The sequence below is a fragment of the Giraffa tippelskirchi genome, chromosome 12, assembly GCF_054371585.1.
Source record: "Giraffa tippelskirchi isolate mGirTip1 chromosome 12, T2T-mGirTip1v1.2.pri, whole genome shotgun sequence".
NCBI lineage: Eukaryota > Metazoa > Chordata > Mammalia > Artiodactyla > Giraffidae > Giraffa > Giraffa tippelskirchi.
This window is the reverse complement of record NC_137286.1, coordinates 139,201,909-139,218,749: the sequence shown is the minus strand read 5'-3', so window position 1 is coordinate 139,218,749 and position 16,841 is coordinate 139,201,909. Positions and strand designations below refer to the sequence as shown.

The 16,841-nt window shown below is 43.5% G+C and overlaps 1 protein-coding gene across 18 annotated transcripts in view; it reads left to right on the top strand.

Moving 5' to 3' along the window:
- DOCK9 (dedicator of cytokinesis 9) overlaps positions 1-16,841 on the top strand; it is a 355,717-nt gene that overhangs the window by 208,457 nt on the left and 130,419 nt on the right. For 10 of the 18 annotated variants that reach the window (XM_081548909.1, XM_081548910.1, XM_081548922.1 and 7 more), the window contains 5 exons: positions 1,512-1,645; positions 3,716-3,830; positions 8,245-8,311; positions 10,111-10,158; positions 12,735-12,871. In XM_081548909.1, the coding sequence (XP_081405035.1) occupies positions 1,512-1,645; positions 3,716-3,830; positions 8,245-8,311; positions 10,111-10,158; positions 12,735-12,871 (501 nt within the window). Of the gene's footprint in view, positions 1-1,511; positions 1,646-2,226; positions 2,332-2,474; positions 2,658-3,715; positions 3,831-8,244; positions 8,312-10,110; positions 10,159-12,734; positions 12,872-13,449; positions 13,494-16,841 lie in introns of all 18 variants that reach the window. The other 8 variants (XM_081548925.1, XM_081548919.1, XM_081548915.1 and 5 more) reach the window with 3 other exon arrangements.

Here is a 16,841-nt window from a genome sequence, read left to right as displayed (position 1 = left end):
CATAGCATTTTGACCTGCTTCTCGTGGCAGTCAGTCACAGTTCCTGTCCTGGGGCAGTGCTGCCAGTGGCCAGTGGTTTACACGTTCCCGCCTTCACTTACGTTTTCAGATTCTCCTGACCCTTCTTTCCTTGATGTACTTAACACACTGAATTGGTTTCAGGGATGGTGGATAAGCCTGGGGGTGGAGGGTGGACTAACTTAAAGGTGTCTCAGTCCACGGCAGCTAACTGTCAGGCTGAAACCCAGAAGGGCCTGCCTGTCCCGAGGTGCCAGGTGAAGGCATCTCAGGTGAAGGCAGCTTGGGGACGGGCAGCCGTGCTCACAGCCTGCTGCGTGGGGCCGGGGGTCTTCTCCTGCGGTTTGCACAGCCAACCAGGCCTCTCTGCCGGGGGCGTGCCTCTTGGTTCAGCCCAGAGTGTGCAAGTCTGAGGGTCATTTTTAATTATGTGATTTATTGAAATCTTATCTAAGCAGGAAGTCAATCTTCTACTTTTTAATCCATAGTCTCGAGGTAGGGGCTGACTTCTGCCTTAAAATGCTATTTTTTGGGTTTTTCCCCCCTCACAGATGTCAAAAATTTTATTTCCAAGTTAGATTTCTTCTCTGCTCGTAAATGTTTATTGCAGAGATTCCCAAACAGTCTCAGTTCACAGCACCCTTATTATCAAAGTGGTTTTTTTCATGGCGTCCCCAGGCCAAAAGAAACACCGAGTGGTTCTGTTTATTAGGTACTTAAGGCCAAATAACTTAATAAGTACACATAACCTAACAACTTAAGAGGCATTTGAAAACTATATACATAAATTTAAAGAAAAAAAACATTTTTTTAATAACCACAGTTCTTACCAATGGGGAGTGTGTGCCTGTTGGACGCTGCACAGCTTCTCACATTTGAAATCAGATTGCTCACCGGCATTCTCATTTCCTGTTCCACATTGATTTTCACCCAGTACTTGGTTTTTATCACAGCAACCCCGCTTCAGAGAGATATGACATCATGGAAAGGAATGTAGCAGTCTGAGGTTAAAACTACAGTTTCCAACAGATGTTTAGTATTTTGTTTTCCTTGAAAATTGAAAATGTCCCGTGACACCCCTCGGGGTTTTCTGGGGCTCCTGGGCATGCCATTTGAGTACAGTGGGTTTATTGCATGATTTAGGTTTTTTTTATTTGATGGTTATAGGTGGATTTATCTTTTTAATTTTTTGAAAACTTTATTCTACCCCAGTCTGAAACAGCATGTTCTCCTCCAGTCTGAGCAATCAAAGGTGGTTTCTTGTAAGTGAATTGATAGTTATGTCCGAATGTTTCAGATTCAAGTTTACTTTTACTCTATGTGGTCCAGTTCTTTAAAGGAGAGGTAACTGAATAAAAGTCTTGAGCCAACTTCCTCACAGAAAAAAACAAGTTTAAACAAGTGCCCTAAAAGCAGTTTCTTTTAAAGTTAAGTGCTTACCTTTATTTTGTTCTGTGTTACCAAATCTGGGTCTTGGCTTGACCTCTGTTTAGCTTCTCCATATACGAACTCAACTCCCAACATCAATAGCGTGAGAAACGCTGATTCAAGAGGCTCCCTCATAAGCACAGATTCTGGGAACAGCCTTCCAGAAAGGAATAGTGAGAAGAGCAATTCCCTGGAGAAGGTAAGTTCCTTTCATGTAACTTAAGTGTTTTCTTATAACTGATGGATTCAGCCCAAAGTAGGCATGCTTCATGTTTGCATGTTCATTAAGTTGGACCTTTTTTTTTTCCTTTCTTTCTTAAACAACTCAGTTAAACCTGGGGTAGTTGGTCAGAGTGTGATCTAAGGGTGGGGCCCATCACCTGCACCCTTCTATTCCTGTTCCAGCATTTCATCAGTGTTTACAGTGAGCACTTTGGTTCTGGCAGTTTAGACAGGGAAATCAGAATGCCACTCGCTAAGAGTCCCCATGGTTTGTGTGCCAGAGAACAGTGTTTATAACACAGTTACCCATGCAAATGGGCACTGGATCCACAGCTGGCTCCAGAAAAGATTAATTGATCGTATGGACGACTCAAGGATAAATCCTTATTGGGAATCACTCTATTCACCCTGTGTCCCCAACACAACACACCTGCTCATATTGAACTATTTTTCTTGAAATAACAAAAACTATTCTGAATTTTGTGCGAATGGATAAAACTTAGATTTATACCTGGAACCATGATAGATGAGTCTCACCTTGGCCACTGTTTTCCTAAGTTATTTCAAGTTATAGGCAAGCACGAGTATCGGTCAACAGGTGACCCACTTAGGGATGCATTCCCAATTCTCAGACACATGGAGGCCATCCTTCCTTGGGATCAGGTGCGTAACCTTACCATGGGGTTGCGGGTCTGGCCTCTCCCCGATGGGGCTCAGCCACGGTCCTAGAGCCATGCGGACATCTCTGTGCGGGAGTCATGACCTGTTGAACTTTTCCCTTGACCCTGACGTGCCTTCCTGCGTAGAGGGAGAGGCTGCTCAGAAGGCACTCAACTTGTGTCGTCCGTGGTGCTGGAGAGGAGGAGGAGAGCGACCAGCCGGCCAGGAGACACCGGGCCACTGTGGACTTCTCACTCCTGACACTGCCACCTCTGCCGGAGGAGGCCCCGCTGGGAGGAGGCCTCAGCTCTCCCAGGGGCGCTGAGGAAGTGGGTGGGCGGCAGGGTGCCCTCGCGCTGCAGCTTTGCCACTGATTGCACCGGGTTCCTCCCTATGATGAAACTACTCACTTATTGTTAATTGAGCCTGAAAATAAATTGAAAAATGATTTATTGAATTGAAATTGAAAAACTGAATTGAAAAATAATTATATATTTTTTCAATTGCCTACCAATGCCTTGAATGAAATACTGAAATGAAAGACAAAATATTTTTTTCACTGATCTTTCTGCTTTGGTATTTGGAAAAAAAAAAATTCCTGATTCCAATTGGAGATATAGCTTTGAAGATTTTCTAATTCCCTGTGTTCTCTTTTAATGAGATGAGATTCTTGTTCTTTTTTTTTTTTTTTTTTAATGTGAACAGTTTGGAAGTGAACCTGCTGCCTGGTGGCAAAACTGCCCTCACCCTGTGCCCTGAGCTGTGTGAAGTTTGCAGTGTTGAGCTGAGCTGATGGTGGTGTGATAGCATCAGCTCAGGGTCTCTGGCCCTGCTGGGCTGAGGTGACCCTGTTTGCCCCTATAAGGTCCCTGCCCGTGGTCCTCCCTTAAGGCTGCTCTAGAATGTAACAGAATGACCGTGACTCAGCTCCAGGCTTCAGTGGCTGGTCCATGGCAGCACCTTGGATTTAATTTGCTGTTTCAGCCACTGATGTTCTCCGGAGGATGCGCTTGGTTTGTGGTGTCTTCTGAAGCATCATTTCTGTGTTCCATCTTAGCACATAAACTTTTCTGCATGAAGTTTTACTTGGCATTTCAGAACTAAGCCAGTAACCACGACTGTGGTTATTCAGTTTGAAAGGTCTGTGCCTTCTGCCTTGTCCTGGGAGAGTGTGCAAAAGAGACAAGACAGCACTCTCATGGATTAGCACATGTGTGTGTGTCTGGTGACGATGTGCCTGTGGTTTGTTGACAAATCATGGATACCTGCCAACTTACATGATTTGACTAAATTCTGAAAATCTTTCTCTTCCAAGGGAGAAAAGTGAACCTAACCTTTTTTTACTTGTAATAAAGGAGAAAGTCACCCGTGTTTTCTCCTCCTTTAGCACCAACAAAGTGGCACTTTGGGAAATTCCGTCGTTCGCTGTGACAAACTGGACCAGTCTGAGATTAAGAGCCTGCTGATGTGTTTCCTTTACATATTAAAAAGCATGTCTGACGGTAGGTAAAAAAAATGAAGAAATCTGTTTAACTATCCTTGTTTCAGTATTCGGTTTATCCTTTAAAAATTGTAGTTGGTTGAGAGAGTTTAAGGATTTAAATGGATTTTTTTTTCTCTCTTGTTTGAAATACATGTTAATTTACTAAATGTACTAGAAATGAAAGTCTTAATTTGGACATTTATTTTCATTAATTACTATGTTCTATAAAAAGAGTTCTAAAGTGTGAATGGCTTATTTTAAAATTTTATATTAAACTCAGACATACGTCTTCGCCAGAGGAGACAGAAGCAGATAAATGAAAGGAGCTTTTGATTTTTTTTTTTTTAACTTGCATGATGTCCAAACGAGCTTACGGACCACTTGCCTAATTTTATTAGTCAGTCTCCTGAATTAGAGACTGTGGTGTCAGCAACCTGAGCATGTGTGTGCAGCATTCCTGGCTTTAACTAGAAACAAGGTGCATTTAGTTTTCTAATGGAAGTGGTGGTATCCTGGTAGGTTGAGTTTCTGATTAAGGGCTTGACAACCCCATTTTAAAACAGAAATGACCACAGCCATTAATGCTTTATCAGCACCTTGCGAAGCTTGTGAACATCCACGGCAGGACAGTTGCAACTCTGATTTAGTGTGGTATAAGCAATGGTACAATGTCACTGTTCTTATCTTGGCCAAAAAATCTTATTTTCCCTGTAACAAATCAGAAAGTATTCTGTGAACTCCATTAAGGTCATGGAGAGAAGATGAACTCTTCTGAAAGGGAAATGCCATTTTTGGAGACCTGAAGCCCGCCTGTCTGGCGGCAGGGGCTGTGGCCATTGAGCATCCAGAGAATGGCACTTCTGCCTGCAGATAGTGTTTCTTTTCTATCAAGCTCCCATTTCAGCAGCACCGAGAGCTGACCCCTAGCTCAGAGGTTAGGAGTAGCGTGCCAGTCCTTGAAATGCTTTGGAACTGGGGTATTTTATTCTTCTGTCGGTATGTTACTTTAAAATAGCTATTTTTTAAAAAAACAAATAGACAAGATTTTTTTTTTTTTTTTTTCCGAATGATGACCAAATATAAAAGCACCGGGTGCTTATTCTAATATTTCAGTTAGAAAGTTGAACTTCTTCCCATTCAGTCAGAAGTTCTCAGTTTTCATCGTGGTAGCGAGTTTTAGCCAGCATTATAATCCTGCTTTTCCTTTGTTAAAGGTTTTCTTTAAAATACTTTACATTTCAAATATTAAATATGATGCATAACTAGAACATCACTGTTTTTAAAAGAACAAATATACAAGAAGTTTTATATCCAAATGAAAGTTACTCTTTAAAGTCGTCCTTTTGTAAGGTCAGGCAAATATTTTTAAAATGCAACAACCTCTTCAAAATAGTTATAGAGTGTTCTCTTTTATCAATTACTGTCAAGTATAATTTTTTCCCCTTTATAATTAGAATTTCTTTATGTGTGTCTCATTTAAGAAATCTGTACCTACTCTCAGGCTCTGAAGGTATTCTGTATTTTCTTTAAAAGCTGTATTACTTCAATTTTCACATTTAGTGTCGACCAAGCATTGATTTTTGTGTATGGTATGGGAGGCAGGGGAGAAATTGCCCTTAGAATAATTTACCAGACAATCAGAATCAGCTGTGTAACTAGCTCTGTGGCTGTTCTTTGCTTTATCCCACATTTAATGAGCACCTTTTACACGCAGGGCCCTCACTAGCTCTCTGCTCCTTTTTGTGCCTCCTCCCTCCTTAAGGGATAGGCTACCCACACCAGTATTCTTGGGCTTCCCTTGTGGCTCAGCTGGTAAAGAATCCGCCTGCAATGTGGGAGACCTGGCTTCGATCCCTGGGTTGGGAAGATCCCCTGGACAAGGAAAGGCTGCCCACTCCAGTATTCTGGCCTGGAAAATTCCATGGACTGTGCAGTCCATGGGGTTGCAGAGTCAGACACGACTGAGCAGCTTTCACTTTCACTTGCCCTCCTTAATAGAACTTAGCTTAGCTCTGCCTCCCCACACCCCCCACACACCCAACAGCCAGAGTAAGGAAAGGCCACCATGGTACTGCCTGGCTGGCCAGCCGGTTCTGTTTCTTATGTGCTTGGGGAAGGGGTCTCAGAAGTCTGCAGGTTGACCCCGAGAGGCCCTCAGCATCCCAGGAACTCCCTAGGTTCCCACCATACCCGGATGACCAGTCTCCAGTGACCAGAGTCTGTCTATCTGGATTCTAAACTCAAACCCCGCTCCCAGGAGATGGAAGTTCTGTGACCCACCCTCTGGTCCTGGAGGCCGAATGTGGCTTTCAAAATCAGGTGCACTTGGTTTAATCTCCATTCCACCAGCATTCTCTCTGCTGGTCATTGGGAGAATTGCTTAGCATCTCTGAGCCTTCGTTCAGTTCAGTTCAGTCACTCAGTCGTGTCCGACTCTTTGCGACCCCATGGACTTCAGCACACCAGGCCTCCCTGTCCATCACCAGCTCACGGAGTTTACTCAAACTCATGTCCATTGAGTCGGTGATACCATCCAACCATCTCATCCTCTGTTGTCCCCTTCTCCTCCCGCCTTCAATCTTTCTTAGCATCAGGGTCTTTTCCAATGAGTCAGTTCTTCGCATCAGGTGGCCAAAGTATTGGAGTTTCAGCTTTAGCATCAGACCTTCCAATGAATATTCAGGACTGATTTCCTTTAGGATGGACTGGTTGGATCTCCTTGCAGTGCAAGGGACTCTCAAGAGTCTTCTCCAGCACCACAGTTCAAAAGCATCGATTCTTCGGTGCTCAGCTTTCTTTATAGTACAACTCTCACATCCATACGTGACCACTGGAAAAACCATAGCCTTGACTAGATGGACCTTTGTTGGCAAAGTAATGTCTCTGCTTTTTAATATGCTGTTTAGGTTGGTCATAACTTTTCTTCCAAGGAGTAAGCGTCTTTTTATTTCATGGCTGCAGTCACCATAAGCAGTGATCTTGGAGCCCACAAAAATAAAGTCTGACACTGTTTCCACTGTTTCCCCATCTATTTGCCATAAAGTGATGGGACCGGATGCCATGATCTTTGTTTTCTGAATGTTGAGCTTTAAGCCAACTTTTTCAGGCTCTTTAGTTCTTCTTCAGTTAGTCCATCTGTAAATGGGAACTCTGCCTTGACCATGGTGAAGATTCAATGACAGGGCACATGTGGAGTCTTGAGACCGAGCACGGTGCTTGGTGCATAACAGCTACTTGCTACGCATCCCCCTGTTTCTCCTGCCTGTTGTCACTGCTCTTGACCATGTAGAATAGAAGTCTACAGCCATGTTATCTTTGTAGGCCTTCAGCCTCTGTGCAGCCACCCACTCCCTCACCTAGGGCTCCAAAGATTCAATGGCATTTTCCCCTAAGAGAAATTTTATAACACATGTCTCAACTTCTTTGTAAAATGTAACAGTGCACAAATGGTTAACTCCCAAGTGATATCACTGTTTGTGCAGTGCTGAATGGGTAAGGGTCAGATGCAGATAATGATTGCTTCCTGTAAGTGAATCTGTAGGATTTGCCTTAACTAAAAATGTGCCCAGTTGCTTGTGATAAAGAGCAGGCGAGGTTCTTAAGCACAGGTACATCGTACCACCGGGCTGGGAAAGAGGAGCTCTCATACACTGCTTATTCAGAAAGCTGTTTGACAGTATGTGTCGAATTTTAAATGTACAAACCATTAGCATGGTTAGTTCACTTCTAAGAATTTGTCCTATAGATGTGGTTGAACAAGTGTGCAAAGACTCATGTTCACTGAAGCATGATTTATAACAGCAAAAAATTGAGGGGAAGAACAAGTAAACATCTGTCAGCTGGGGACCTGGTAACTTTGTTATAGTGCGTCCATGGAGAAGAATATTATGCAGCTTGGAAAGATTGGGGTAGATCGAAGCTCTGTTGTTGAATTAAAACTCAGTGAAACAGTGCACACAGGATGCGTGTTTCCATTTCAGAGTGTGTGTGTGCGTGTGTGTGTGTGTATGTATATATATGTGTGTGTGTTGGGAAGGGGTTACTTATATACATAAAAGAATTTTCAGCAGATTCTCTACTAGGGAGGGATTCTGTAGTCGGTAAAGAATGAGCCTTACTTTAGACTGTATGCCTACAAGTATTCTTTGAATTTTCTAACCCATTTAAGAGCACATCATGTATAAGTTAAAATCTGTACCATGCCGGGCTAGATGGTGCATGATGAAATTAAAATTCAAGTGTTCAAATGTAGCTTCTTTACACTGACTAAGCTGTTGTACGTGTCATCCGGTATAGAGTGGTCACTGTAGTTCATCCTTCGATCACTTATGAAAGGGAGTCGGGAAGGTTTGGAGGCCTACACTCAGGTCTCTTCTCATATTACATATGTAGAAAATAAGCATCCTGATTCTAACCAAATGTTTACTTTCCAGATGCTTTGTTTACATATTGGAACAAGGCCTCAACAGCTGAACTTATGGATTTTTTTACAATATCAGAGTGAGTAGTTTTGTCTTTGCTCATTGACTCTTGATTTTTCCTGGCTAGTTAAGAGGTGTGAAGAATACTACTGTGTTGTTGAACCAGGAATGCAATCTATGGTCACATCCACACTTACCCTTAGTTAAGCTCTTTCTCCTGGAGCTGACCCCAACACCCAGTCTCAGAAACTCATGACCCAGAGGACAGTGACAGCCCTAAATTATTACATATGTGATGATTGTAGATGAGAGGTTACTACTTATGTGGATAAGCCGTTTTAATAAAATAACACAACATTTGTTAGCTGAATTGGGTGGATGCTGCATTTCTGAGTTGACTCTAACTTAAGGAGATGCAGGAACTGAGACAGAAAAATTGCTATAATTTAAAAATATGTAGTAAGTAAAAATGGAATCTTAAATACAGTCTATATTATTTGATCTCTTTAAGTTTCTATTTTTTCCTTTAAGCTTTTTATTTTTAGAAACACAAATTCACAATCCCTTATCCAAAACCAGTGGGGCCAGATGGTTTTTCAAATCCAGAATTTTTCAGATTTTTGAAAAAGTTGCATAGAGAGTATATTCCATAACACCCCAGTAGGGTCTCAGGGAGCACTCCACAGTCAAGCACAGTATTGTTTCTGCATCAAGAACTTATTTCTTCAATACCATGATTATTCACAGTAATTGGTTAAATCATGGGCTTCCCTTGTGGCTCAGCTGGTAAAGAATCCGCCTGCAATACAGGAGACCTAGGTTCGATCCCTGGTTCGAGAAGATCTCCTGGACAAGGGAAAGGCTACCCACTCCAGTATTCTGGCCTGGAGACTTCCATGAACTGTATAGTCCATGGGGCCACAGAGTCAGACTCGACTGAATGACTTTCACAAGTAGCTTTATGTCTGCTAGTTGTGGTCATGATTTGCTGCCACATGTGTTTGCATGAATTTGGGTTGAAATCTGTGATGTTCAGAGCTTTGTGCATTTTGGAGTTAATGGCCTTGATTCATGAATTCACGGCCATTTCCTCTGCTAAGATAAGGATAATAGTTGTCACATGTGAGACAAGCTTCACCACCAGAAGAACTTCCTAGACATTATTTTAACTGCCTCTAATTAAATATATGATTTTTTTTTAAAGCAATGTCATGGATATAGTTAAATAAACGACAATAACAAAAAAACATCCTTGATGTCTGTAAGAGACCAGTCCATTTACTTGAGTCAAAAAAGAAAGTTTCAGGGGCTTCCATGGTGGTCCCGTGGTTTAGACTGTACTCCCAATGCAGGGGCCGCTAGTTTGATCCCTGGTTGGGGAACTAAGATCCCATATACCACGTGGTGCAGCCAAAATAAATAAATAAAATAAAGAGATGTTGTCTTGCTAAAAGGAAAAAATACGATGTTAAAAAAAGAAAAAAGAAAGCTCCTTAGGTTGAATGAAGATGAATAAGCAACTCGGAACAGTTCACGGGGTTTTCGTCATGACTTCCGAGACGAACATAGAGTCCAAGCTCTAAGTCAGAGTCAATCCTGTCCCTCCTGGGCCTTTCTTTTGTGTCGCTCAAACCATCCACCATGGTTCTGATAGCAGCACAACATAGGGCCTGCCTTGAGTTTGCTCACTTTCTCTGGGTTTAAAGGCACCTTGCAGAGAATTTCTGAAAACCAAAAGTAAGGGGCTAGTAATATATGTAAGAGCTTATTGAATGAACGTGTCACTGTAAATGTGTTTAAATAAAGTAATGTGTCAGAAGTGATTTTATCCCCAGTAATTTTGTCGCCTCCCATAATAATTTTTCATCCTATCCACAGAGTCTGCTTGCACCAGTTCCAGTACATGGGGAAGCGCTATATCGCCAGGTACTGTGGGGGGGTTTAGTGTGACGTGTTGTGTCATTCTGTGTATTACTTGGACCCGAAAGTGTGGGAATTGTTGTCTGATTGGCAGTTGGAATTCTCACAAACAGCCATGAAGACAGTTGGTGGGTCTTTGGATTGCCGCCATGAAACCTGGCGGCCTCGCTCGCCTGCGTTCCTGCGTTCCTTCTGTCTCGTTCTGTCTCAGGCGAAGCTCTTGGAAAGATTTTCCTCCATGGCCTGGTGCCGCAGTTCCTTCCAAACCCTCCCTCGCGCTCTGTTCCTTCTGTCTCCTCTTTCTCTTCTCGCCGTTCCTCTGGCTGTGTCTTCTCACTCTCTCTGTTTCCTTCCTTAATGATCTCTCTTCCCATCTCACTCTCAAAAGGTCCTTTTTTTTTTCTTACCATTCTACCTCCCAGCTCCCAAGACACTAACTTCTCAATCCAGCCCCTTTGCTTCTTAATGAAATACGGGTTTGAGTCCATCTCCGATCTGTTCGGACTGCCACCAATACCATCTCTCCCACTGAGCCTTTTCTCCTCTCTTTCTGAGTGAGCCATCTATGCCCTGTCGTTGCCTGACCAGAGCTCTCTGTTGAGCATCATAGACCCTCACTGCCCTATGCCCAGACCCTTGGTTCCACACTGAGTCAGAGGGGAGCTGGACACTGCTTGCTGACAGGCAGCTGAGCAGCCCCTTCTCTGGAAGTATTAATATTTCCTCCGAGGGCGTCTCTTCCCTACTCCTGCCCTGTCGCCATCCAGCCTGTCTGTGTTTGTTCTCTTCCATGTTGTGTATCCTGTGACAATGTATCCGTGTATTGGTCCCAGTCTTAGTTCTCTGTTGTTACTGTTTTTAAAATTTAATGATAAATATGTTTTAAGAAAAACTTTAAAATTTTAGTTGTCATTGAGGTTTTTCGCTTGTCTGTAATTCTGTTTTACAGCAATGAAATAGGAAAGAGATTTTTAATAGACTGTCAAGATTGTTTAATAGAATGTCAAGATTTTGCTTTTATGGTAACATTGTTCTTTTCTCGAGATATTTGAGAAATTTTCAGAATTGTGTTAATGTTAAGTAAAAGTATGTTTTCTTTTAAAAAACAGATTGAGAGAGACTATATAATGCTTTCCTCCCATTAATACTATTTTTAATTGAAACATGGTGGCACTTAACGTCCGCTAATCTCAACTCTTTATTTTATCGTAACAGTAATTTTTGCATTTGAGTTTTTTGGGTTCTAAATGCAATTATATACAGTGTGTCCTTATGCAATAACCTCTTTATATGATAACTTCATTCCTTTTGACTTTGTCCCATGGAGATGGTTAAACAGTATATTTGTAGCAGAAAGACACTGTGCTGGGGGAGCTTCTCACCCTCGTTTAGTAACTGTCACCCACGTCACAAGATGGCATTTGGAATATGTTGAGCAAACAGAATAAAATGCCTCAGAGCTAAACGTGGTGAACGTGAGAAGCCAAAGATTTCGGCCCCAACAAACTGTTGTGGAATTGGGTTTTGTGAAACAGTTAACTGATTTTTTTCAATGGCTATAAATTTAACCTTTTTTTTTTTTTTAAGAAAAAAATCTGACTTCCTAAGCACCCTGTATATATTTGCATGTAAAAGAGTGCTTCCTGGGACTGTCTTAAAAGTAAATGAGCATAGAGAGGCGGGGGAGGAGGCCGGTGTTGCTTTGTCCAGTGCAGAGCCACGTGCTAGTTTATAGAAAACTGCCGTGGTCTCTGCTGCATGCGGACAGGATCCCGAGTCATCCGCGTTTGGCCTCCATGGGGCTCCCGTCCTGGGAACACCGCACCTTCTCATTGTGTCCCTTTGAAGTCACCCAGCAGCATGCTGCCCTATGAGACTCCATGCATGCCCTGTTCCACTCCACACAGTAACACGGTGAGGGAGACGGTTGGCCGCGGGACGGGGGACAGGCGTCACTCGGGCGCTGCTCATGTCTCGTCTGCTCTGGTGATGGTACACAGTAGGAAGTCAGCCGTTTGACCGCTAACCCAGATCACTTTTCTGTTTTCTTCACTTGGCTGCTGACAAGTCTAACAAAGGGTGTGGCTCTTCTCCTTCTTGCCTGGGTAAGAATCAAAGATGTTACACCACCTCACAGAATCCCTCCCACTGCATGTTTGTCCTCTGTTTTCTTCCGATGCCTTATTTTGACTAAAAAAATTAAATTGTTTCCGCTCTTCAGTAACATGTATGATCTGAAAAGGCACGTGCTGTTTTTAGCCATTGTCCAGATGCTGGTCTTCAGCACCACGCTGGACTGATGCTCAGTGTTTAAAAAGGAGCATCTCTGAAGGACTTTCCAGCACTGGAAAGGCCTCTGCTTTGGCCTGGTTCTCGCTCCTCCGTCTTCAGGTGCTTTGCTGTGAACTCGGTGAGCGCTGCCCGCCGCGTGTGTGTCTCTGGCCCCAGACGGGCTCCATTGCGCTTGGTCTGTGCGTGGCCCATCTCAGTGCTGTGTCCCAGCCTCACTAACGCCCCTCCCCATCTCTCCGCAGTGTAACAAGTCTAACTTTGGCTCCTATCCCATTTCACTCGTGTTGCAGGAACCAGGAGGGGCTGGGACCCATAGTTCATGATCGAAAGTCTCAGACATTGCCTGTTTCCCGTAACAGAACAGGGATGATGCATGCGAGATTGCAGCCGCTGGGCAGCCTGGATAACTCTCTCACTTTTAACCACAGTAAGTCCCATGACACACCATCGTAACAGCCAGCCATCCCACGTGACAGCCCCGAGGGGACCGCCACCCCCCACCGGCCACTGCGCCGCACACCGCGTCACCGACTTGCCTTCTCTTCCAGCCCAGAGCAGTAGGACCAGGAGCTCGCCGCACAGTCCCTTCCTCGGAGGAGAATGACACAATGTGGGACGCGGTCAACTGCGGTAGCGGACCTGAACGCTCAGCCCCTCCGCCCCACGCCCTCTGCCTGGTGCTTTCAAAACAAATCCGGCCTGATTGATAATGATAGCGGGACATCCGCTGATAGTTTTAGTTCAGTATTTTGATTCATTGCCAGGAGCCACCTTATCGTCACTTATCGCCCCCCCCCCCCCCCCCGTGTCTCCTGAGAAACCTCTGGGGCAGGTTCCTTTCACCCTTCTGAGGCCGTGCGTGTAGTTGACCCAGCGTCCCCATTCTGACATTCCAGCCCTGAACATATGTTAATCCTTAAACTGCTGCGAAGCCGTAAATCCCGTGAATCAATGTGTGAGGGTGTGGAAAATCCAATAACAAAGTGACTTTTTCTGTGTTTTCAGTGTGAGAAAGATATCAAGTGTGCTTGGGATTTCTGTAGACAATGGTAAGATTTAATCAGGTCGAAGTCTGCTTACGAGGCTGCTTCACTTGCAAACCGAGACCTCTCGTTCATCTCGCCTTCCTAACTTTGGGGCTTCCTAACTTCACAGTAGAGACTTTGTCAAAAACATGGGAGCATTATCTTTAATTCACTCTTATCAATTGCCAGAGGGCACCTGTGCTGTTTCCAGAAATCTAAGTGTAAATTTAATCTTCTTAAGGGTTTCTTCAAGCAGGAAACCTAAAAGATAGCCACGCAGCACTTTAACATGATCATTTCTGTCAGTGGTGTGGTCTCTGAATTGTCCCATCCTCGCTCCATGCATGAGTTAGCTAGTTATTGTGCCATGTAGACAACTATTTATACTCATTCCAAGCAGCATTTTTAATACATAGTTATTAATATCTTCTCATCATTTCTAATCATAGGAATTCATCCCATGCACTGTGATGTCCATACCTCTTTCTTTGTACAGGCTGAGAGTCAAGACAATATATTCCCGACACCTTAAATTGAGAATAGTTCAGGCTGAGGAGTCAAAATACAGCAGCTTCCACCCCCTCTTCCACCTCCAACAAAGTTAAATGTAGTGGGTACAGTCTCTCTCTATAAAATTCTAGGCTTAATTTAAATCAATATTATGTCAGTCTGCTACACACTGAGTCGGTAGCCTTCAAATGCTAGTTCTCAGTTCTATACTTAGCTGTAGCTCGTACGACACATGTAAGAATTTGATTTTTCCACCTCTGTTAGGGCTTTTTCAGCTCTTCGGACATGGGGTTCAAACAAACAGAACAAGGAGTTTCACTATTTTTAGTTTTCATTTCCTATTTAGCACACAAATCAAATTTCCATTCTTCTGAAGGACCTGCTCCATTGCCTTTTGCCCAGAAAATTTTTAACACAACGATTATCTCACTATCAGTTGAAATAAATGCTGACACTTTAAAGCATTCAAAAAAAAAATCATAAGCAGACCAAGGCCCCGCCTGCCAAGGTAATTGTTTAGGAAACATAGAAGACAGACAAAAATAAATCATGGAATGATCAGCCCATGAATAAATAACCTTAATCCACTAAGATGGGCAGCAGTTCCTCCCACTGCAAATGGGCTTTGCGGTGGTGGCTTGAATTGGAGGCGAGAGACAGCTGGCTGTGTTCTGCTGCCAAAGACCGTATTGTTACCGTGGTTGAGTTCCATCCTCTCTTCCTGCTGCCCACAGAGAACCCCATCCTGCCCACCCCTCTCCTCTTTTCATCCTGAATGTTTTTCTTTAGTCAGTTTTCAGCAACACCATCCTCAAAGTTTCTCCTTCTGCCTTTCCAGTCAACAGTGCGTAGCTGATTATTTTAGCCTTCTAAAGTGTGCCTGCAATTCCTGCTCAGCCCAGATAGCTTCCGATGTCTCATAGTCCATGCATCTTCCGCTGGAACTCAGTCTTCCCTTATGTCTCTAATTCTGATTTTGTATTTGGGGGGCTTTGGCCCCTGCCTCCGTTAGCTCTTTGAACTGTGTCATCAACTCAGCCAAAAGCCAGAGAGAAGGGAGGGTATACTGTATGTATACATGTGTATGTGTGTGAGCATGTATATGTATATATACATGGAGGATTTTTTACATCTGGAACCTAGGCATTTTATGGGAAATTTGTAGCCATATATGTGTCTTTAAGAAAATTCCTATTTAACAGTGAATGCAGTGCCTTTTGTTGGGCCAACCAATATGACAGATATACAGTATGTGAGAGACTTGGCTGGAATGCCAGAATCTAAAATGGATTTATTTTAGACAAGAATGAAAATAGGAAGGATCCCTTAGACACCAGCATTTTTCATTTCCTCTTCTCTCTAATTCAAGTAGGAAAGGCTTTGTTAGACCTCAGCATGGACAGCAGGGGGCAGCAGAGGACCACAAAGAACTTAAGCCAACGCAGGCCAGGCCGCCCCGTCCCCATTACCTGTTAACAGTAAGACAAATGAAGAGATCCCATACTTACTGCAGGTGTAACCCTAGCAGGCACTTACTCTTGGATTTTTACAGGAATTAATGAAAGTAACAATTTCACCGTGGCCGATGGACTTAGCGATTTTAAAAACACTCAAAGCATAGGAGTTTGTTGCATGGGTCATTGCCCAGGCTTATAAAAAGAAAATGTTTACAACATTAAGGTATTGACCTGTTTACTGTAACATGTACTCATTGTGTATCGGTAGAAAAGACTTATGCCAGAGGACAAATTGAGAGTGATAGGTGCCTAGAGAATATTTTATATAAACCAAGTGACTAGGGGAAAACTGAGTGAAGCACATTTGCAAATAAATGATACATTTACAAAATAAATAACACTCTGTATTTAATGTTATATATTATTCTAGGAATATGTTAAATTCACTTGAATGATAATCTATATTTCCCACTGATTGATGGGAGAAAAGCCAGTCAAGACGTAAAAACCCTTGAAGAAAACCTGTATTTCATATAATTCAGTATAAGAGATGGTTTAAGATCACTGGACTAAGTTGCAGAGAATTGTTGTTTAGTCGCTAAGTTGTGCCTGACTCTTTTATGACCCCATGGACTGTAGCCCGCCAGACTCCTCTGTCCATGGCATTCTCCAGGCAAGAATACCGAAGTGGGATGCCATTTCCTCCTCCAGGGGATCTTCCCGACCCCGGGATAGAACCCACGTCTCCTGCATTGGCAGGTGGATTCTCTACCACTGAGCCACCTGGGAAGCCCTTGCAGAGAATTAGATGTGCCCAGATGTCCTGTGACATTTGGAAAAGGCAAGTGGCTGTGGATCAGCTTCCGCCCTTCCCACCACATCACCTCTGATGTGTGCTGGGGCCGGGGGCCAGGGATAGTTGTAGGTATGGTCAGCATTACTACACTGGGCTTTTCAGGAAACAGAACTGCATAAAACGGAGTAGAGTTAGTTTAAACACAGCAAATGACATTAGAGGGGAAAAGGGCTCATCCTTGGCCTTTGAGTGGGATTTTAGAATAAATCCCATATCTGAGTGACAACAGACTGGAAACCGTGTACATGTGAGCAGTGGGTCCTAAGGTCTCTAAGGCGACCCCTGACGTGCCCGCCAGAGATGGTACATCAGGGAAGCCCTCCCCACCCTGACCTTCCTCAGTGACCATGCTCAGTGCCTGCGCCCCGAGGCACCACTGCCCCCTCGTGGAAGTCAGTAGGTAACGGCACTTCTTACTGGCTTCCGTCAGAATCCGCTTCGTCAGCTTTAAAAAGTTGCTGACCGATGCTTTGAGAAATGACTGTGTCTCTTAAGACCCCTTCTTGGGTTTGCCAGCTCGGTTTGATTTTCCTGTGTTATCCAGTAACA